Source organism: Rattus norvegicus, chromosome 18 (genome assembly GCF_036323735.1).
Source record: "Rattus norvegicus strain BN/NHsdMcwi chromosome 18, GRCr8, whole genome shotgun sequence".
NCBI lineage: Eukaryota > Metazoa > Chordata > Mammalia > Rodentia > Muridae > Rattus > Rattus norvegicus.
Genome location: NC_086036.1, coordinates 16,975,280 through 16,999,709, shown reverse-complemented (window position 1 = coordinate 16,999,709; position 24,430 = coordinate 16,975,280). Strand labels below are relative to the sequence as shown.

The window sequence follows — 24,430 nt, the reverse complement described above, 5'->3', positions numbered from 1 at the left end:
GATTAAGGTAGTGTTAACAATCACATTTTAGTGCTCTGGTGTAGCTCGGTGTTGGAGTGCTTGCATATCAAGTACAAGCCCTACACTTGAGCCCTATCATCAACCAACCAGCCAACCAGCCAACCAGCCAACCAGCCAACCAGCCAGCCAGCCAACCAACCAACCAACCATCCAACCAGCCAGCCAGCCAGCCAGCCAGCCAGCCAGCCAGCCAGTCAACCAACCAACCAACCAACCAACCAACCAACCAACCAACCAGCGAACCAACCAACCAACCAACCAACCAACCAACCAGCCAACCAACCAACCAACCAACCAACCAACCAACCAACCAACCAACCAACCAACCAGCGAACCAACCAACCAACCAACCAGCCAGCCAGCCAGCCAGCCAGCCAGCCAACCAGCCAGCCAGCCAACCAACCAACCAACCATCCAACCAGCCAGCCAGCCAGCCAACCAACCAACCAGCCAGCCAGCCAGCCAACCAACCAGCAATCCAACCAGCCAGCCAGCCAGCCAGCCAGCCAGCCAGCCAGCCAGCCAGCCAGCCAGTCAACCAACCAACCAACCAACCAACCAACCAACCAACCAACCAGCGAACCAACCAACCAACCAACCAGCCAGCCAGCCAGCCAGCCAGCCAGCCAGCCAGCCAGCCAGCCAGCCAACCAGCCAATCAGCCAGCCATTTAAATGCCATTTAAATGTTAAAAGTAAGAAAATTTCACTTAGATTGAAAATTGAAGGAATTACCCATTTCTTTTTTTTTTTTTTTTTTTTTTTGGTTCTTTTTTTTCGGAGCTGGGGACCGAACCCAGGGCCTTGCGCTTCCCAGGTAAGCGCTCTACCACTGAGCTAAATTCCCAGCCCGGAATTACCCATTTCTAACCCAGGCAAACCAATCCCTATGGGTTGGATGGGAGCTCTGTCCATTTTCCAGAATCATAACTCATTTGTTTCTTTAGTAAATTCCAATGATGACAGCACTGAAAGCAAGAGAGAAGGTCAGTGGAGAGAGCTGGGCAAGCTAACTAATTATTTTCATATGTCACATGTTGGTCGGCCATTACACTTCTTTGGAGTTGGAGATTTGGGCCTTGTCTTTTATTGACAACCCACTGGAGCTCTCTGAGTCATAGTTTCCCAACTTTACAATGGGATGAGGGTAGTGCTATCTCCATAGGCTGTGGAGACTAAGTCCAAGAGCTTGGCATAAATCTGGGCACACAGCACCGAGAGACAGCAGCCTAATTTACGATTCTCTGTACAAGTCACTTCCAGGGTCTTTTGCCGTGTTTCCCTTTCTGCCTCCACAATTAAAGGCATGCCAGCAAGAACCAGTTAGAACAAGCACTGCTTCTCAAGAATGCGTAGGGTTGTCTTCTGTGGCATAGTACTTGTACAAGACTTGAATGAAAGACAGCTCTATAGAAGCAAGAGCTAAAGCTCTTTCCTTTCTCAAATAACCATAAGCCAGAGAATATGTTTTATAGTATACCTTTGAAATCACCAACTTTGAGATCAACAATCTAGGCAATTAAACTAGGAAGTAAGCTTTAAAATCTATATTCATGCGATAAGATATGAGGTATTTAAGTGCCCTAAACCAACGCTATCCTCAAGGAAACATAAAACAAGTCCTTTTGAAACTGATGCTTCTATATATTGGGTCTTAAGTATAAAGTTATGGGAGTTGCTATATTAATATGAGTAGTTTTAAATGATATATTTTCTCTAACTCTAGAAATAGATGATCAAACAATTGGCCCTTCTAAAGTCCCCGGTATAAGCCAATGTCAAGATACCCTTAAGCACAAAATTCACTAGTGTTTTCAGAATTTAGTCATTTAAAGTTGTAGACCAAATGCATTACCACTAATGTGTTGCAGATTGGTTCTAATGCCACTTGTGTTAATTAGGCTCCCCAAATTACTTGGGAACCTGCACATCTGCATGTAAGAAGCTGAGGGTCCCTATTCCCAGTTAGCTTTGACTGGTAAAAAAAAAAAAAAAAAAAAAAAAAAGCAATAGCTGGGCAGGGAGACAGAGGCGGGACTTTTAGGTTCCCGGGCAAGGGACACAGGAGAGGAGAGAGAGGATCACCATTCCTGGGGAAGGAATAAGATGCAGGCTTGAGAGCTGCAGGAGACAGAATACCAGCCCTGTAAGAGCCGGGAAGAGTGTCCCTAGTACTGCATTCCCACCCCAATTGGGTCTAGGGCAGCAAAGGTGGAATATAAATTTTAATAAGTAATAACTCAGGAGTATCGGAGGAAAGGCATTAGCAACGTGGAAGTCTGGGAATGGTCCAGCCATTGTGCAGTTAAGGCATAATAAAATATAAGGCTGTGTCTGTGTGGGTGCCTTTCATTCGAGAATGCAGCGCACTGGGGCAGTAGTGAGGAATGTCTGCACTCAGCCAGGCAGATTAGAGCAGATGAACTGACTACAGCAACACTGAGGATGAGCTGAGAAGGCCACTGCTAAGCAGCGTTTCTGGGGACAGGATACTTCGGGTTTCTATGGAAATCCTTGTCGTCTGTCACGATCATTTCAGAAAAGCACAAATATAAAGAAATCTGTAATGAATTTGCAAATCTAAAGCTTGATAATAAGTGCCTGCTGAGTAAGATCAAATCGTCAAGATTTCTTCAGTCTTGTAAACATTCTCCTATGGAGAACACTAAGTCAAAGGATCTCTTAGGCTCACCTTGAGGTTTTGTGCTTGGATGACGATGAGGCTGGTGTCAGGGGGTGTTTAGGGCTTTGTGTTGACATAGGAGATGTGGAAGCATCTTTTCTAACTCCAGTTGCTGTCTCTGTATAAACAATAAAGGGAATAACTTGAGTATTCAATAAAGGAAATGCAAAGTTTACTTCAATAACAAAGTAGACCATTTGGGGAATCCCAAAGCCTTCAGAACAGACTACTGCTTCCCCCCTGAAATGGGACAATGGCAATTAAAAAGTTCCTTACATGGGTTTTTATAAATATCAGTGATTCACATTGCTTTACTGAAGAACAAACAAAATCCACCTTTGTGCAATAACAGACTAAATTATTTTGTTTTTAGACATATTTCCCTGTCATATTTCTGATGATTTGGGTTTACTATGAAAATGCCAAGAAAGCAAACTGTTTTAATTTGTCCCATTTAACTATTATTAACAAAAGTCTTCTTGTTGACAAAACAGAAAATCTTGCATCTCCAGACCTTTCAAGTTGATGGGGTCTCTTTAAAATTAAGATTAGATATTAACACCCCACTTCTTTTAAGAACTGTGTACTGGACTGCAACATGTATCATGTTAAAGACATGACCAGCATACCTTCATTGTAGGGTCTTAGGAGATTCCTAAGCAATAATTTCTCTTCCCATAGCCTGGCCTGATCTGGCTCCTGTCCCATTCTAATAAGTACTCATTAGCTGACTAGTTACTTTTTTCTCTGAGATGTCAAGTAAAATGATAGTATTGTAAGGACACATCTTTTCTTTTTGGTTTTATTTTATATTTATTACTTTTCAACAACACAAAACACCCATCTTTATTGTGGAGGACTGTGAGAATTCTGGTTCACTGGAAACTGCTGCCCAGCAGGCATTACAAGTCTATTTGGAAAGATCCGCTCTTCCTTGTAGGAGTGAGTGGTTATCTGTGTAACATCAGAGAGTTTTTGGACTGTTAGGAATACCACATCCTGAAATGCCAATAATGCAGAGCACTGCTCTTTTCTCAGTGCTTCTCTGTGTACATGGGAAGCGGGTTCCAACTCCGTCTGGATCTGGTCTGTCTCTCCGTCTCTTTCTATCCGCAGTTTTACCTTTTCTAGAAATAATTTTTCATAATTCTATAATACCTTCACTGTGTATTAAATTGACATTAACAAATAGTGAAAAAGAAAGATGGGACTTCTGTGGCTGGCCTAAGGTAACAAAGATATTAAGGCAGAAGCCTGCATCAATTTCCAGGCAACAGGGAGGGTTGTCTTCACTGTCTTTCACCATTATGAAAAGTGCGAGGCATTAAGAACTCAGCATCACAGTATCTGGCGGTAGGAGTAGGGCTACTCTGATATGGAAGCCAGAAGTTTGAAAGTAAGAAATTAAGAGCATGGAGTTTGATGCAGAGATTTACATGAACAAAAACACTATATTAAAATTCACAATGTTCAATATATAGTTTGTTCAAGAAATATTTATTAAATATCACTATCACTTGATTCCTTTCCAATGACTATCTTGAGTCAGTTCTTTTAACAGTCTGGAGTTCTTTTACTGTCCCCATGTTATGGAACTCAGATGAAAATCAAGCATATGCCCAGCACTGCACAGCTGTTGAGGGTGACACTGGTTTGAATGCAATCAGGCCTGGTTTGCTGTACAGACTTTTAGCTACTGTGTTAGATACCTTGAGCAAGAAAACAGTAACACCACCAACAGAGTACCAAACTGTTCTCAGGAGAGATGATCCTGGTGGCAGATGTAAGGACAGAAAGAATAAAATCAGAAAATTTAATATTCCAGAGAATTAAGAACAGATTGGAGGCAGGAAGCTGAAGATACTTAACAAGTAGAAACAACTAGTGGAGAGGAAAGAGGACATTTCTGGTTATGAATATCCTTTAGTTACTATCTTGCAACAAAACACCAGTCTTTTTTTGTTTTGATATTTCTGTTAAAAGTTGGTTCTGTGATACTTTGAAAGAGTGATGTTGAAGAGAGGAACTTTCAGAAGATCCAATTTACAAACATATGCTCACTCATTTTTCTGAAGGGTATATGATCTCCAGAAGGTCAAGAAAGTTGCCATTCAAAGTATAGGTTAAGTTTATTCTCTTTTGTCTTTTAACTCTGAAACTTTTTGTTGTTGTTGTTGTTGAGACAGGGTTTTTTTTTTCTCTGTGTAGCTCTGGCTGTCCTGGAACTTACTTTGTAGACCAGGCTGGCCTTGAACTCACAGAGATCCATCTACCTCTGCCTCCCAAGTGCTGGGATTAAAAGCATGCACTACAACCCAGCCTCTCAAAGTTTTTTAAACATTTATTAATGTGTGAACATACCTATATTTTTTGCACATACAGATGAATGGGGGTATTTCCTATCTATATGTAGCTGGGTTTGTGTGCCTATCCATTAGATATATTTTTTCCCGATTTGGTATTTAAATATTAAGAACTTCTGTTTTTGGACTTGTTAAAAACAGCTGAATTGAATCATATGGTCAGTTTTGCTTGAGGAATGCTCTATATGTACATAACTATATATATATATATATATATATATAATGTTGGCATAACTGACCCCAGATCAAGTGTCTACACTGGTGCCTAGGACAACTCCAGTTTCTGTTTCCAGCCATGATATCTTTGTTCCTCAGGGTCAAGTACTATTTATTATTTCTTTTCTGTCCTCTATAGCTTTAGCATGTATGTATTTGGTTTAAACATTTCTTTAGCATTGTTCTTGACTTGTATGAAAACTAAAATAAATTCTTAAAGTTTATTTGTTGATGATTGTGTATTGCTGTTTGATCTCTTTGGTAAGTCCTCTTCTACGCAATGCACTATTACTATGGTTGGCTATATATACATTTTATTTATATTGCCAAGTTTCTTCATACCTCTGTGTGGTCAGGTTGTTACATGTGCCAATCATAACTTGTCCTATAAAAATGTTCCACGTTTGTGCCTGACATTCTTCCTCCTTTCCTTATCTAGCACTGTGGTAGAGTCAACTGATAACTTAGGTTTTGTGGGCCAGACAACTCACTATGTTCAACTCTGTGACAGCAAAGAAAACAAGCCAAGGCAGTATGAGGAGGAAAGGCACAGCTGTATTCTAATGAGCTTTACTTGGAGTGCACTGGAGTTTACTTGCAGTTCCTTCCTCGTTTTTTAAGTGTGTGTGTGTGTGTGTGTGTGTGTGTGTGTGTGTGTGTGTGTGTGTGGTGTTCAGTCTTTTAGTGAATATTATATTCTATGCAGGTTTCACAATAAGTTCCTCTTACTACTTATGAAATCTCCTACAAAAGATTTTGTTAAATCTTTTTTTTCTCTGTTGCCCGAGATGATCATGTGGTTTTTGCTTTCTTTCTGCTAATGTGGTGGATTACATTGAATGATTTTTCTGAGTTGAATCACCTTTGCATTCCTAAATTAAATCCCACTTGGTCATGATTTATCATCTTCTTAATATGCTGCTACATTCAGCTTGCTAGGTTTTTGCTTGGGCTATTTCAATGCATATTTATAGCAGGCATTGGTCTACAGTTTGTTTAATGATTGCATGGTTTCAGCAGAGGGAACTCTTAAAATAAGTTCAGATATATCCCTTCCTGTTCTATATTCTAAAAATGTATGAGCAGTATTTGCCATAATTCTTAGAGATTTGGTAAAATTCACTGGTAAAGTTATATGGCTCTGGCTTCTATAACAGGAGAGTTTAAAAAATATATTATTGTTAAAGACCTATCAGATGTTTTATTTTTGGAGTAGAATCTAGTAGTTTGTCTGCTCAGTTTATCTAGGTCTTGTAGCTTCTTGTATATTTCTGTCACAATGTTACTCTCTAACCCTAGGAGGCTGCACATGTTCATTTGGCTTTTAAGGGTCTCACAGAATATCATATGAAAAGTGCATTGGGCAGAACAGAAAGCAGGGCTCCTGTCAACCTTCTGAGGAATCTATAGACAGGTCAAAACAAATCCCTGGTATCTGTTTCCACTGAAATCAGGTTCTTTCATCTGTGCCTGGGCTGACATCTTAAAGACTGATGCCTTCTTTGGGAGAGGATCCACAAAGTTCTCCTACCATGTTTCTGCAAAGCCTTTCCTTCTTTAGAGTTCTGATGAGATGAGTTCTTAATGGTGTGGCCTTCAGAGTTTCTAGTGGAGGATGAGACCTTGGGTTATCTACTTTTTTTACTGGCATGGTATGATACCATAACTTGACACAATTATTACAACAACCACAAAAACATACCCAACATCTCAGTTAGCAAACGATCAAACTAATGGGTGAAAAGAATGTGATGACTGTGATTTGACAGGAAATGTTCCCACTAAGGCTCTGATGGAAATACTGGCCTCTAGCTGGTGGTGCCATCTTCGGATTCTAGAGACATTATACAGTGGGACCTAGCTGGAGGAAGTACGTCATAGGGGTGGGAGTGGAGGGCGTGTTAACACATGCCGGGAACCTTTGTCTCTTTCTCTGCTTCCTGCGTACAAGAAATGAGGTCCAGTCTCCATGTACGCTTGTCTCGTCAGGGTGTCTGCCTGACTGTGGTGGCTACTAGAACCACAGTGTGACACTGAGAACCAGAATAAAGTCCTTGCTCTCTAAAACTGCTTTTACATTTGGTTTGGTCATAATGATAAGTAATATTACCTCAACTGCTACAGGAAAAAACAGACTTGATGAAATCAAACTCCTATGTATGACAAAGACTCAATCATCTAGGAGGAACTTTTTCAACCTGGTTTAAAAAATAACAAAAAGCCTAAATAAGAGCACACCTAGTGGGCAGAGACTGTCTTGAGACCTGCAGCAGACATGAGAATATTCTTTTACCGTTTTATTCCATAATTACAGAAAGAAGGAAGTTGTTTATGACTGAATTAACATAACTTACGTAGCTTTAGCTACGTCTCAGTCCCAATCCTCAGTTCTCTTTAAAAGGGTCATGCTGGGAGGAGACGGGCCTTCAAAGAGGTCATCAAGGGTCAATGGAATCACATGGGTGGGTCATACTCCTGCATGACTGCTGAAGGTGGTGTCTTTGGAAGGAGACACTTGGGAGGCATATATATGGAAAAGAGCCATGGGAAAGAAGAGTGAGATAAAGCTCTCTGTAAGCCCAGGGAATGGCTTCAGGGAAGGAACTGATTAGCAGAGAGCACAGGGAACTTCTGGTAATCAGGGAAATGTACTACATATGAACTAGTATAAATAATTGTCAGACTTATCAACTACATTGAAGACCTGTGGAATTGCATTGTATATAATTAACCTCAATTAGAATAAAAGGAAATGAAATAATGACCATGTTTTCTTGACTTCTTGGGCACTGCTATTTTAAGGCCTCACTATAGTCCTTCTCTTTGACATTAGCAATCAATCATCATGAGGATTTTAATGATGTAAGCATATATTTTGCTTAAATAACTAAATTACTGCCAGCATTGAGGTCAAAAGGTCGAACTGATTAGGTCCTTATTTTGGGAAAATGAAACAAGGGCAAAAAAAGAAAAATCAATATATTTAATGTTATGTTAATTCAGTCAACAAATATATAATGAGCTCCTTCCACATGTGGAGTTATGTTCTAAGATACAGACTACAAGTTATTGTCTAGTGACAGAAGACCCAACATATAACAAGTTGAAAAGTAGATTGTATTTTGAGGTATTTCTTTCATTATCATAGGCTGGAGAGTATAGATGCCCTGGTTTAAATGACAATATTTCATATTTACATTAAGATTAACTCTTAAAGATAAGGTCTTATATTTGAAGTCCTTTTTTAGTGAACTATATAGCATGATTTCCTCTACTGTCTAGGTTTATTTATAGCATTCCACTGTGCTTGCCTTCTGTGTGCTGTTGATAAAGACATTGATATTTAGCATATTTCTTATTTCATACTCTGGGAATGAGTTCATTATTATGATTAAATATATGATACAGATGAGAGTAATAATAAAGGGAACATAAGCAAATGATCCTTAAAGGCTAGATGAAAACCACTTCTGTCCTTTGATTCTTCCAACATACTTAGTTTGCCTCTTGTGTTTATCCACCATGGGTCATCATGATGCACACATCACTATGAGCATAGGCTCATTTATAAGCATCAGCAGGAACACTAGTGATTGTTTTTTACTTCAGTGAAGTCTAACACTAACATTTTCCAGTAAGAAAAAATGTTTTTGAGATCTTCTCAGGGAACTTAACCAACGATGGATGATGGCCATGTAAGGTTAGCCCAAAAAATCCCCAAAGGAAAAATGAAGAGTATGGCCAGCATTTCCAGCTAAGTTGAAATTATGCTGGAGTGAGGTTCTGCCACAGATGTGAAGAGATTCAGAGATTCATGATAGGGACATCAGGAGGGATCCACAAATAAAGCAGGGACCTTCGGAAGGGCTTTCAAATAGAGTTCAGAAAGGGTAACACCAAGCCCTATGGTCTAATAGTTTCATTCTGGAACGTGTGCCCAGTGGCTTTAGCCTCTGCTAGTTGATCAGCATCACAGGGGAAATGCCCCAAGTTCCCTTGTGACAGCTCAAGAGCTGTTCCCCACGCTCTTGTGACAGTGATTGCTCAGGTAGAAGTCGTTCTAGAATGTTTGCTGAGGCATAGCAATAAGGGAGAAGCAGGAAGAGCATGCCCTAAGCATGCCTTCTAAAAGCTCTTGCACCAAATTTAGATTTTCCAAAGTAACATTTCCTCCATTCTACTTAGCTCAAGGAAACAAACAAGCAAATAAATAACAAAAACCCACAAACAACAACAACAACAACAAACAATGAAAACAGCATTCTAAGCACTAATGGAAGAGAAAGTTTATATGTAAGCTAATATTGATAATAACATAGCTAATCTTGTTATCATAAGGCTGTTCGCTGAGCCAAGAGTCTGTCTCTTTTATGTTTAGTGCCAAGAAAGTTGGCAGAATGGTGAGGCAAACAGGAGAGGTAAAGGAGTGAGAGATGGTAATAAAGATAATGGCCCTGCAGTAAATATCCTGTATGTATGTAAATATCCTTCATGATTAAAGAACAACAAAAGAAACAACTGATATAAAACAGAAATGTCTACTGAAAGACTCTGTTATGCTAATGAGAGGAAAGAAATTAAGGAGGGGCCAACCAAACAGTGTAGCATGGATAGTTAGTGCTGGGTCAGGCATTATAATAACCCGGGCATCCAGACACAGTGTGCACTTGGGAAAGTTAATTCAGCCACTGGGCTGGGTGCTGCAGCAAAGGCCGTACAATAATCCCATCCTGTCTCTAATCTGCCCACACCAGAGAGAGAGGGAGAGAGCTCAAGGGGGCAACTGCATGTCTTCAGTAACCAGGCAGACCATAAAAGAAGAGAAAAATACTAGAAAATCTTCTCTAGGAGTAGAAAACTTCATGGTTCCTATGGTTATCTTAAATGCCAAACATTCAAACTTTTAAACAGATGAGGTTTTTGGCGTTTTATCATACTATCTTCTCCCACCGTTTCAAGACAAAGGAAAAAGAGGAGTGAGGGGAGAGGCTGGAAAGTCAAATGGCAAACAGCAGTGGTCCTGGAAACTGCCCATATGGGACAGCATCCTTTGAATTACAGCGACTGTCTAGCAGGATTGCCAGGACTCACTGTGCACAGGCAAAGAGCTGAACAGAAGCAGAGGGCACAGCGCAGGTAATGGGTTCTAAATTCCTCTTAGTCAAAATGACTTCTTTTTCAAATTAGAAATTGATTTTTTTGGGATGGGGGACAGCAGCTCTTTCCAGGCTTCTGGCGAGAAGCAGCGAGGCATGCAGACAGACATGTGCGGGAGGAGCTGAGAGCTCTACATCTTGATCCATAGGCAGCAGGAGACTATGTCACACTGGCCAGATGAGCATATATGAAACCTTAGAGCCCACCTCCAAAATGACACACTACCTCCAACAAAGCCACACTTACTAAAAAAGGTCACACCTCCTAATAGTGCCACTCCCTATGGCCAAGGATTCAAACACATGAGTTTATGGTGGTTCAAACCACCACATTGTACTTCTTGGTCCTCAATGCCATAACATAATGCAAAATGCATTTAGTCTAACTTCAAAGACCCCGTAATCTATCACAATCTCAAGAATGTTCAAAAGTCCAATATTCAAAGTCTCTTCTGAGACTTATCCAATTTCTTAACTGTAATCCCATATGTCTTAGGGTTTTACTGCTGTGAACAGACATCATGACCAAGGCAACTCTTCTTTTTTAATTAAAATTAATTAATTAATTAATTTTTATAGACAGCCATTGAACATGAAATTTGCTTAAAATTCTTCCCTGCTCATACGTTTAATGCCCTGTCCCCTGTTTAACAGCATTAGTAGTCACAATACACAACACTGGGCTGGAATGCCATTCTTCTACTTGGGGAGACTTCTACTGTTGTATCTGACTAATACATTTTTTTTCACTTCTTTTATTGGATATTTTCTTTATTTACATTTCAAATGTTATACCTTTTCCTGGTTTCCCTGCAGAAAGCCCCTATGCCATACCCCTTCCCCTGCTTCTATGAGGTTGCCCCTGAATCCCTGCCCTGGCATTCTCCTACACTGGGGTATCCAGCTCTCACAGGAAGAAGGGTCAATCCTCCCATTGATGCCTTACAATACCATCTTCTGCTACATATGTGGCTAGAGCCATGGGTCACTCCATGTGTACTCTTCGGTTGGTGGTTTAGTCCCTGGGAGCTCTGGGGTGTCTGGTTAGTTGATATTGTTCTTCCTATGGGGTTGTAAACCCCTTCAGCTCCTTCGGTTTTTTTCTCCTACTCCTCCATTGGGAACCCCATTCTCAGTCCAGTGATTGGCTGTTAACATTTGCCTCTGTATTTGTCATGCTCTGGCAGAGCCTCTCAGAGACAGCTATGTCAGGATCCTGTCAGCATGAACTTCTTTTCTTGGCTTCAGCAATAGTGTCTAGGTTTGGTGACTGTATATGGGATGGATCCCTAGGTGGGGCAATCTCTGGATGGTCTTTCCTTCAGACTCTGCTCCATACTTTGTCTCTGTATTTCCTCTTGTGAGTATTTTGTTCCCCCTTCCAAAAATGACTGAAGCATCCATACTTTGGTCTCCCTTCTTCTTGAGCTTCATGTGGTCTGTAAATTGTATTTTGGGTATTTCAAGCTTTTGGGCTAATATCCATTTATTGGTGAGTGCATACCACATGTGTTCTTTTATGATTGGGTTACCTCACTCAGGATGATATTTTCTAGTTCTATCCATTTGCTTAAGAGTTTCATGAAGTCATTGTTTTTAATAGCTGAGTAGTACTCCATTGTATGAATGCATCACATTTTCTGTATCCATTCCTCTGTTGAAGGACATCTGGGTTCTTTCCAGCTTCTGGTTATTATAAATAAGGTTGCGATGAACATAATGGAGCATGTGTCCTTGTTATACGTTGGAGCATATTTTGGGTATATGCCCAGGACTGGTATAGCTGGGTCCTCAGGTCCCAGCTATGTCCAATTTTCTGAGGAACCACCAGACAGATTTCCAGAGTGATTGTACCAGCTTGAAATCCTACCAACAAGGGAGGAGTGTTCCTCTTTCTTCACATCCTCACCAGCATCTGCTGTCATTTGAGTTTTTGATCTTAGCTATTCTGACTGGTGTGAGGTGGAATCTCAGGGTTGTTTTGATTTGCATTTCCTTGATGACTAAGGATGTTGAAGATTTCTTTAGGTGCTTCTTGGCTATTTGATATTCCTTAGTTGAGAATTCTTTGTTTAGCTATGTACCCCATTTTTAATAGGGTTATTTGATTCTCTAGAGTTTAACTTCTTTGTATATATTGGATATTAACCCTCTATCAGATGTAGGATTGGTAATGATCTTTTCCAATCTGTTGGTTGCCATATTGTGACCAACTCTTATTGCTTACAGGTTCAGATTCAGTCCATTATCATCAAGGTAGGAACATGGCAACATCCAGGCATGCATGGCACAGGAGGAGCTGAGAGTTCTACACCTTCATCTGAAGGCTGCTAGCAGAATACTAGCTTCCAAGCAGTCAGGATGAGGGTCTTAAAGACCACACCCACAGTGACACATCTATTCCAACAGGGCCACACCTTCTAACAGTGTCAATCCCTGGGCTAAGCACATACAAACCATCACACTGTATAATATCAAAATCAAAACTAGACCACATACTTCCAACACGCAGTAGCAAAAGATATAGATTACCATTAAACCAGCTAGGTAGGCTCCAAACTCTGCATCTCCATGACTGATGAAAATGCTCTTCAGATTTCCAACTCCTTTTAGCTTTGTTGACTGCAACACACTTCTTTTTCTTGGATTGGTTCTATTCCCTGTTAGCAGCTTTTTGTGGCAAGTATCCCATGACTCTGACATCTCCAACATTTTGGGGTCTCCAAGGAAATTCAGGCTTCACCCCTGCCACATGCCCTGGCCTGTGACTACTTTTCTTAGTCATGGAAGAATATTTCATAACCCCTTTCTTTCTAGGTCTTCATGCAAGGACACCTCTGTCATATATCTGGCCTCAACAACTTTCCTTAGTAATGAAGGGAAATTCTATATTCCCTTTCTTCTATTCTTGACTCTAAAACCAGGGCCATGTTGCTGAAGCTGCCAAGTTCTGCTACTTGCTGTGGCTGGAACATGGTCTTCTTATTCTATTATATCTTCACCAGCTTTCTGTTTCACTGCCTAAGTTTGGCTGTCCTGGAACTTGCTCTGTAGACTGACCTTGAACTCAAGAAATCTCCATTCCTTTGCTTTCTGAATGCTGGAATTAATGGTGTACACCACCAATCCTAGACCTAAGCTTTTCTTTAATTCCTTTTCACAAGATGGAAGCTTAGTTCTGTGGGATCTTACCCTGAGGCCACCACTCTCTTAATTCTACTTAATATCTTTAATCTGTTTATTTCCTTGGATACAGGATTTAGCCACACTCTGTTTTCTGATTCCTCCTTTATCCTCAAACTGTACATTTTATATTTTTCTTGCTTAGTTTGTAAAACGCACTCTTCATAAGAGTAAACCACAGGACAGAGTCTCTACTAGAGACTCTGTAATTATCTCAATTTCTTCATCTTAGGCTCAGGTAGACTCTTCAGATAAGAATGCAGCCACATTCTTCAGTAAAATGACAAGAATAATCCCTAGGCAACATTCTAAAATTCTTCTCTGAAACCAGGGTCCACAGTTCAAACCACCCTCAGCATCATTGTCTTTCATATTCTTACTAATATGACTGATTAAAAATGTTTAAATGGTTCAACAGTTTTCCTTTTCCAAAGTCCCAAAACCCACATTCCTCCAACCAAAAGCATAGTTAGGTCTATCAGAGTAATACTCTAGTCCCTGGTACCAACTTCTGTCTTGGAGATCATTGCTCTGAAGGGACATCTAAACTAAAGCAACTCTTATATAAGAAAACATTTAATTGGCACTGGCTTATAGTTTCAGAGATTCAGTCCATCATCATCATGGCAGGAAGCATGGCAGTCTTCAGGCAGTCATGTGTTGGAACAGGACCAATGCATCTACATCTTAATCCACAGGCAGCAAAAGAGACTGTCACATTAGCCATATATGAGCTCACAAAGCCTGCCTCCACAGTGACACACTTCTTCCCACAAGTACACACCTTCCCCAACAGAGTCACACCTCCTAACAGTACCATTCCTTACAGCCAAATATTAGAACACACCAGTCTATGGGGGCTATCACCTACAAACCACCCTACTCACAGGTTAGTACCTAGGGCTATCTCCATCACCCTAGAACACAGCAATGCGTGCAGCAGTTGTTGAAAGAAGGAAAGGTGCACATACATTTTCACAAATAAATAAGCTCATGTGAGAGTCATAGAATTATAAACCTCTAAAGAGTAGGTCGCTTAACATTAGCAAAAGAGCTTGCCTGTACAAGAGAGCATGTAAGAAGAAGAAATCAGGATAATAGTCCTGAGGAGGGTGTGAGCAGAGGTAGCTTATGTCCTATACATCTGTCCACAGGAGACTCATCCTTTCAAGTCAGTCCTTTTTAAAAAAAAACATTTATTTATTTTATTGACATAAGTACACTGTCACTGTCGTCAGACATACCATGAGAGGGCATTGGATCCCATTACGATGTTTGTGAGCCACCATGGGGATGCTGGGCATTGAACTCAGGACCTCTGGTAGAACAGTCAGAGCTCTTAACCACTGAGCCATCTCTCCAGGCCAAGTCAGTCCTTAAGGCTGTTGGAATAGACTGCACAGGCATCACTCCAGGACCAACTGGGAAACACACATCTCTTTCATTCATTATTTCAGAGTTACTAGTAGTGTATTTCCCTTTAAAACCTACACATAAAACAGGAAGTATTATCAGCACTTCAAAGAGTGCTAGGTACTATTTGTTGAGACTTGGGAAATAGGGCTTTAGTTACAATGTGAAAGTTGCTCATGACCTCTCCTCCATATTCCCTACATTATCGGTAAATTATGAGGCCTTACTTTTCCAGGAGAGATTTATGTTCAACTCTTTATTACTCAGATTGAGAAAAATCATTTGGTATCTACAACCATACTTACTGCTCAATTCAGCTTCTAAAAGGAGGGCCAAACTGGACAACTTCTCATATCAGTACTCTGAGAGAAATAAATGTAGATGTGACTTGAGAATGTAGTAGATGGGCCATCCACAGCGTTCCAGGCATATGTTTATCTGATATGCTAACTGCAGCTCAGCAGAGTGGATATCTGTGCTGTTCACTGGATTGCAGGCACCAGCCACCTTCCGCCATCCTTAGCAACTTCTCTTTCTGTTACTGTGACAGTACACTCACCTCTCTGGAGTCTGCATGTGTCATTCTGTTGACATGTCCATTGAATGCCATTCTCCACGTGTGACTGAAACTCAACAGTTTTCTTCTCCTTCTGGTTTTGCGCACTGTTTGGAGAGTCTGGGCACTTTCTGAAGGACGATGAGGTTCCACGCAGCCATCCATCACATTTCGGCTTCAATAAACTGAAAGAGGAAGCATGAATGGTCTATGGAGGCACAGGGAAAGACACAGAGCACATGCACATATTTGAAATCAGCACGAATTGCAATACAACTATGACAGTAAGAATCATTTTCTTACTTGAATATTTTTTCTGAAGGTATATTTTGTGTCTTGCTACAACGATTTTGAAGAACAAATTATTTTAATTTGGAGTTTTGCAAAGGAAACTTAGGTATCTAGGGCCAGTGTAGCAACTGGAGGCAAATGGTAGTTAAATACCAAGGTAGGAAACATTTAAGCTAACTTTATGGTCTGGGATAGATTAGCAGAAGAAAAGTAAAGCAATGAGGGATCAAAGACTGTCAGAAAAGCAAAAGAAAATGAAGCATTTAATTGTGTAAGATAAATCAAAAACAAAGAAAATGAACATGAAAATCTCTGGTGTGATGTATGTGGGGAACGTGAGACAGAGGCTAAGACAAAGAATCAGGAGTACAAAGGCAGGGCATAATGGAACTACAGCAAGTGACACAACCTTGGCATACAGTCACCTGTGAGTCACTTTAGAAAGAGAGAAAAAAGAACACAACATCTTTACCTAATCATGGACGGACCAAGCACACATGGATGGCAGGGTCACCAAAGGATGGCAGGAGTGTAAAAACACAATGACTTTGAGTGGCATGTCAAAGCCTTACAGAAATAATGGTGGAAAACAAAGGGATGGGACACACTGAGAGTCACACAAGGAGGCGGGTTTGTAAGAAAAATGCTGGCACGCTTGCCTCTGTGCTTATCAAACGTGACAGGGAAAAGGGCCTCTGTCACAAACAGTGTTCTCAAAAGAGTGCTGATTTTAGGCACTGACTCATAGCCTGGTGGTGAATTTAAATTATCTAGAAAAGTTTATGACTTCTGGAATCTCACTCACTCACACACAGAGTCCTGTTTCCTTCCTGACTGCTTCCCTCTCATGTTCTCTTTTCATTTTAAAACCTCCCCAGGGCATTCTATAAACCCTAAAGCAAAGCTGTACCTACATTAGTAAGATGCTAACTGCTAAACAATCTGTTCTTTTCCCTTCCCTTCTCGTTTTTCCTTTAGATTTACAAACCCACACACCTAAGGAGCTCCAGATTTCATTAGATTATGTGATGGTCTTTTTTTATTGGATACTTTTATTTACATTTCAATGTTATTCCCTTCCACGGTTGCCTGTCCATAAGCCCCCTATCCCATCCCCCATCCACCTTCTATAAGGGTGTTCCCCTCCCCAACCACACCCCTCCCCACCTCCCCACCCCGACATTCCCCTACACTGGGTGGGGGAGTTCAGCTTTGGCACGACCAAGGCTTTCTCCTCCCATTGGTGCCCAACAAGGCCATCCTCTGCTACATATGCACCTGGAGCCATGGGTCAGGCCATGTGCAGTCTTTAGGTAGTGGTTTAGTTCTTATGGGGTTGCAAGCCCTTCAGCTTCTTCAATCCTTTCTCTAATTCCTCTGATGAAGATCCCATTCTCAGTTCAATGGTTTGCTGCTAACATTCGCCTCTGTATTTGTCATGCTCTAGCTGAGCCTCTCAGGAGACAGATACATATATATATATATATATATATATATATATATATATATACACACACACACACACACATATATATGTTAGTATGCACTTCTTTGCTTCAGCAATATCGTCTAGGTTTGGTGGCTGTATATATATATACATATACATATATATATGTATGTATGTATGTATGTATGCATGCATATATACAGGTTGGATCTCCAGGTGGGGCAGGCTCTGAATGGCCATTCCTTCGGTCTCTGCTCCAAACTTTGTCTCCATATCCCTTCCTGTGAATATTTTTGTTCCCCCTTTTAAGAAGGACTGAAGCATCCACACTTTGGTCGTCCTTCTTCTTGAGCTTCATGTGGTCTGTGGATTGTATCTTGGGTAAATCGAGATTTTGGGCAAATGTCCACTTATCAGTGAGTACATACCATGTGTGTTATTTCTGTGATTGGGTTACTTCACTCAGAATATTTTCTAATTCTACCCATTTGCCTATGAATTTCATGAAGTCATTGTTTTTGGTAGCTGAGTAGTACTCCATTGTGTAGATGTACCACATTTTCTGTATCCACTCTTCTGTTGAAGGGCATCTAGTTCTTTCCAGCTTCTCATTAGTATAAATAAGGCTGCAATGAACATAATAGAGCATGTGTCCTTGTTATACATTGGGGCATCTTTTGGGTATATTCCCAGAACTGGTATAGCTGGATCCTCAGGTAGTACTATGTTCAATTTTCTGAGGAACCTCCAGACTGATTTCCAGACTGGTTGTACCAGTCTGCAATCCCACCAACAATGGAGGAGTGTTCCTCTTTCTCCACATCCTCCCCAGCATCTGCTGTCATCTAAATTTTTGATCTTAGCCATTCTGACTGGTGTGAGGTGGAATCTCAGGATGTTTTGATTTGCATTTCCCTGATGATTAAGAATGTTGAACATTTCTTTAGGTACTTCTTAGCCATTTGATATTCCTCAGCTGAGAACTCTTTGTTTAGCTCTGTACCCCATTTTTAATAGGGTTACTTGGCTCTCTGGAGTCTAACTTCCTGAGGTCTCTGTATATATTGGATATTAGTTCTCTATGTGATGGTCTTTCTTAGTTCTTCGTTCTGGGCTCCAACTACACAGCCTCTCAGTTGATGCAGCTTAACTTGCAGGGATCTGTTCAAAGAACTGCAGGGCTGGTTCTAAGCAGCTAGCGTCCATTTCAGTGTCCAGCACAGAAAGATGAGAAAGAAGACGTACACCCTGGACAACCATCTTCAAGTGCACTGCCTTCTCACCTGCATATAACTGAGTTTTCTAAGATATTTTTTATGTGGAAATGAGACCTTTATATAGTCTTGGTATATGGTCACGTGTGAATCACTTTAGAATTTCCTTCTCACTAACACTTATCTTTGAGTAATTTTTAAAAATCGCAAGTCATGGCAGTAAGTGGGAACAAAATTCTTGTGAAAAGTGTTTATTTCTCAAGGGGGGAAACTTTAAAATCGGAGAGGAAGGGTGGACTGTAGAGAGGAATCCTACTCAAACATGAGCTACTGCTAAGCAGAGCAGGACAAAGAAGAAGAAGAAGCAGGGAAGAAGTGCTCTTATGTCCCTCTGTGTTCTAGAAAATAAAGGAGATCTGTCCTTCTCCTCTCCTAGGGAGAATAAAAACTGACCACTGAAGACAATCTCAGACCTCCAGATGAAGCAACAGGATTTATAAGTAACATTTATTTATCTTTACTCAGTTTGTGCCCCTCAGAAATGCAAAATTCCTTTTCTTCTGGCTTATCATTTGTCTAGGATTTTATCGTTCTTTGTTGAAGACAGCTGAAGGTAGAATTGAAGATCATCTCTGAAAATGACTCATCCTGTGGGTGTGTCTCATATATGAAAATATGCATACGATAACATTTGTGTGGCTTTTCCCTTGCTAATCTATATTTTGTCATAGGAACCAGCCTCAACTATAAAACTATAAAAGATGAAAAATTCTTTATGGAACTCTCACCTACCCCACCTGGGGTATCTCTTTGAGATCAAGTTTTACTTTATCACGTTCATTATGGAAAATAACAGATTGATTTTTCAAATATTGAGCTGACTATTTCTAGGATAAATGTTATTTAGTCAAATTCTATAATACTTTTTATATACCTGGATTGGATTTGTTAACATTTGTTAAATATATTTTTTAACAATATTCTTTGGAATTTATGCTTACGAGGAAGGTTCATCTGTCATTTTCTTTTCCCCTTATCTTGGTTTGGATCTCACTAAAAATAAAAGAAAAACTTCCTTTGGTTCAAGAATTCTCAAAAAAAGATAGGAAGGGAGATTTTCCTCAATAAAGGGCATCTGGATTATTTTTATCTTTATCATTAATAATTGAGGTTGATATTGACATCTAAAGGTTAGAAGTCAATAATGCTCCTAAAGAACCCACAGTACACAGAACAGATACCATAACAACAAAAAGTTATGTGACAGAGAGTTCATAGCGATGAAAGAATCCAAGAGTAAACAATAATACAACCAATTAGAAAGAAATCAATATACAACCGTGTAGGACTTAGCAACCCTTCTCTGTGCTAATTCTCAATGCCACTCATCCTAAGTGTCAAAGGCATAGACTTAGAACTAAAAGGGAACATTCAACTACCAAACACCCTCAAGCTGAGAGTAAAGGGGCAGAAGTCAGCTTACCATGTAAAAGGAGCCCAAAACACATCAACCTAGACATTCTGATCCCTGATAAAGAAGACTTCACACCAAAGTTGCAAGAGATAAGGAAGGCCACAACAAATTAATGCAAGAAACAACCCAAAAAGAAACTATAACAATTATAATTGTTCATACATCACATATTGGGGATCCTCATTTAATAAAACACATACCAATGATATTAAAGGGCAAAGATGGGCTAGTGAAGATTACTCAGTGAACAGATGGGTTGCACAGTTAGAAGACCCTGAGTTTGATTTTCTGTGTAAAAAGTTGGTTGAAGCCATGCCTATATTTGTAACCCCAGTGTTGTGGTGGATGGGGAGATAGACAGGAGAACCTCCCAGGATTTGCTGGCTACAGGGCTGGCTCCAGTTTCAGTGAGAGAGCCCTTGTCTCAAGGGAGTAAAGTGAAGAGGATACCTAACTTACCCCTCTGGACTTGGCGTATGTGTATATGAGTGAATGCATCTGCACACACATATGGGCATACAACACACATGTCTATATGCCTCTCGTATATACACATACACATGTACACACAGAGAAACAAATAAAAGATAGGTTTTTATACAATAGTGCATGACTTCAACACCATACTGACTAAAATCAATAAAGAAACTTCAGAGTTAATATGTAACATAAACCTAAAGACTCAGCAGATACTTATAGAATAATCCATTTAATAGCTGTAGAATACACATCTTTGTTTTCTCAGCAGCACCTGGTGCCTTCTCTAAAACAAAATAGGATTCAGTTAATAAAGCCAGTCTTAGTAGATACAAAAAAAATCAAAGCATTGTTTGGTATTTTACATACCATACTGGATTAAAATTAGAACTCACTAGGAAGGGAAACCATGAGAATTATAGAAATACTAGCAGATAAAACAATATAATCCATCTCCACTTTTTTCTTTTATTTTCAAGATTATAATATCATTACAACATTTCTCCCTTCCCTTTCCTCTCTCTAAATTCTCCCATTTATCCCCTTGCTCTGTTTTAAATTCATGACCTCTTTTTAAATTATTATTACAAGTATATAGGCATATACCTATTTTCCTAAACATACCTTACCCAGTTGGTATACTGCTACTTGTGTGTTTTCAGTGCTAACTATTTGATATTGGATTAGCAATTGGTATTGTCTTCCCTGCAGCAGATTATTTATCCCACTCTCAGCATTCCTTAGTTTCTTGTAAAAAAAAATATACTCTTGAATGACCATTTGTGAGCAAATTCCCATTACCACATGTCAAATACTCTTGCCGTCATGTTTTCTCTACCATGATGGGTACCTTTTCTTTATACCTTTAAACTAAGAGTTATAATAAATCTTTCCCAATACTTAACCAAATTTATGCAACAGGATACATTGTTTTATTTCATTACTGAAATAAAAATAGTAACTAACACAGTTTAGTTACAATCTCTTGACTTTATTGTGGTGTCAAAATGCACATACACATACTATTTTGTGCTTTTAATATGCCATTTAATAATTTATATTATATTTAACATTTTATTATAAAGTAGGTTTGATAGTAGATGATTTTTCCCAGGTAACAAAAAATATCCAGAATACACTTTTTAGGCTGATAAAGCTAAGTTTTTGTTTTGTTTTGTTTTGTTTGTTTGTTTGTTTTTTTTTTTTTTTGGTTCTTTTTTTCGGAGCTGGGGACCGAACCCAGGGCCTTGCGCTTCCTAGACAAGCGCTCTACCACTGAGCTAAATCCCCAACCCCATAAACCTAAGTTTTGATCCTTGGTATGGTAGGTTTATTAAGTATATCTTAAAAGTGATAATAATGATAATTATTTCTTTTATGAGTAAAAGCTACAGAGCTTTTTTAGTTATTTATCTATGTATTAAAAATTTAAGGCTTGTTTTATTTTAATGACTGATCTGTGTGAGGCCACAGCCAGGCCACTATATACAGACAAGAGAGAAGCTTTATTTTTTTGGTCTCTCCCTCCTTGGACAGAGTCTGATGATCTACTCTTCCATGGTCTGAGGTGCTCCTCTCAGGTCATTTGTGCTTCATTGGTCTTAGACCTCAGCCTGGTTAGCCAGGATTTTCTTGCTGGCCTTGTCTGCCTTCAGCTTATGAATACGCCCCGTTGGAACCTGTTTGTTTTTTAATGCAGTCCCTTTGACCTTCAGGTACAGGCTGTGTGTGATACACATGGCAGTCAATCTCAGAATCCCTGTACCCCCTGAGAGGCCAGTGCAGGATTCCTATTCTTCCCACTCAGGCTAACTCCTCTGTCATTAAGCACTAGTAGTGCCTGCCCTTTCTGCTTCCCCGTGCCCATAGGCCTGCATTCTCTCAAGTTAAGGTGTATTTCCAGCAAAGAGTCCCAGGATGGACAATAATAGGCTTCTGGATGAGCAGCCATCTTTGACCAGCTTTCGGGAGTAGGCATCAGTGAGTTCATTGTTTCCTTGGGGTCCAATCAGACCTCCTTTTTAGTGCAGCAGAGGACAGTAGAGCAAGCCTCTTCTGAAGACTGAGTGACTCGTGGCTGCAGATGAAGCAGGGAAAGGAAAGAGCGTTTATGTTTTCTATTTTGAAAGTGGCAGGAGAGAGGAACTCCCCTAAGGTTGACCTCTGGCTTCCACATGTGAGCTGTGGGCCATGTGCCCTACCCCATATTATTCATATACACTCATAATGAAACAAAGAGCTAACCAGAAGTTTTAGAGGTGAAGAGTATAGTGGCTGACTCAAGAGCTCAAAGAATGGCTCAAACTTGCAGAGGAATGAATTGGTAAACTTGCAATTATCCAGGCAGAAGAGAAAATTACTCTGCTTCTAGAAGACATAGTTTATTAAGTGAAGTTCAATGCTAGGCATGGAGTACCTTCCTACTAGTTATTGGTCAGGGAGCTCCCAGAGGTCTCCAGAATGCACAGGCGATGGCCACTGCTTTCGGTTGCTCCTCATTACTGAGTGGTAGGACCACTGCTACCACACTGCTTATTTTGATTGCAGGATTTACAGATACTGTGGGGGTGTGGATTAGGAAATGCACCCCATAGGCTCAGACATTTGAACAGTTGGATCCCAGCTTATGGTGCTGTCTGGGGCTTTTTACAGGCAGTATGTCACCCAGGGAGGGTCATGAACATTTATAGCCTCACTGCTTCCAGTTTGCTCTCTGCATCAGGTTTGGGGCTGAATATGTCATTTCTTAGCTTCCTGACCTGGTCACTTGCACTATGCCAGCCCTGTCATCATGGGCTCTCACTCTGGAACTTTTCATATAAAAAATTTAATTTCATTCATGTATATAATGTCATCATATCTATGTTCTCTCCCCTTTCCCCCTCTAACTTCTTCCTTCATGTTTTAACAGCCTTCCCTATTTCACGTCATTTTTTGGTATTCTACTAAGTCTACTTAATGTTGCCCCTGTGTGCACAGATGTATAGTCATCCACTGGAGCATGGGAAAACTACCAGTGGCCGTATCTTCAAAAAAGGATGATTATCTCTTTCTCCTAACAGCTATTTAATGTCAATAGATACCAAGTTGGGAATGAGCCCTGGAGATCATTTACCCATCTATACTAGTGCTGAGTCCAGCACAGTCTTGGTGGGGAGAGAAAGACATGGTTCTTGCCTCTGGGCCAGGGCACATAGGCCTCCAGGGATGTGGGTGTCTGCCCTGGTATTAAGGCTTGTTTGTATAATAATGTACATGTTTTACACTCCTCCTTTAAGGAAAGTCCTGATAATTAGCATGAGTCTGGAAGGTGAAGGTGTGCCTAAGGTCTTAGCAAAATGGAAAAAGATGGGATCATCAGGACAGCCCTTACAGCTATGGAAAAAAACTCTTAACAACATCAATTAGAAATAGATAATTTCTCAACTATGCAAAAAATCAGGATGCAATATGAATTACACGAGGAGCCTCAGGAATCTAAAGAACAGAGGCAGCTGCACTGTGAGCTGCACTGTGAGCTAGCTTGTCTGGAAGTTTCTAAGGAAGGAAAGTAGGTTTACGTAAAGTATGGTGATTGCAGATCCCACCCAGGTAAGTTTTTTGTTTGTTTGTGCTTACAAAGGCAAACAAATCCCAAGGTTCAGGATCAGCCTGGGGCAGAGCAAGGTTAAGACCAGGTGTGGTAGAAATGGTAATTTCTGGACCAGGTCCCATTCTGTATCTGTTTAACATCTGTGTTTAACCAAGGCAGGCAGATCTCTGAATTCTTTCGCAAAGTTAAAAGGAAGTGTGTGCTTGCTGTTGCCCAAGAATTAAAGGGCTGAGGCCAATGGATGCTGACTCATAAGATAATCAAAAGGAAGCCTGGAGTAAATGACTGGATTGGTATGTAAAATAAAAGGCTAGGTTTATGATCTGCAGAAGAAGACTGATTTGG

At 40.2% G+C, this 24,430-nt stretch overlaps 1 protein-coding gene across 15 annotated transcripts in view; it reads right to left on the bottom strand.

Annotated features, from left to right (window-relative positions):
* Positions 1-24,430, bottom strand: part of Kiaa1328 (KIAA1328 homolog) — a 299,019-nt gene that overhangs the window by 61,730 nt on the left and 212,859 nt on the right. For 12 of the 15 annotated variants that reach the window (XM_017601012.3, XM_003751756.6, XM_017601011.3 and 9 more), the window contains 2 exons: positions 15,594-15,775; positions 2,713-2,821 (listed from right to left, as the gene is read on the bottom strand). In XM_017601012.3, the coding sequence (XP_017456501.1) occupies positions 2,713-2,821; positions 15,594-15,775 (291 nt within the window). Of the gene's footprint in view, positions 1-2,712; positions 2,822-14,865; positions 15,004-15,373; positions 15,397-15,593; positions 15,776-18,431; positions 22,571-24,430 lie in introns of those variants that run through there. The other 3 variants (XM_063277515.1, XM_039097027.2, XM_039097028.2) reach the window with 3 other exon arrangements.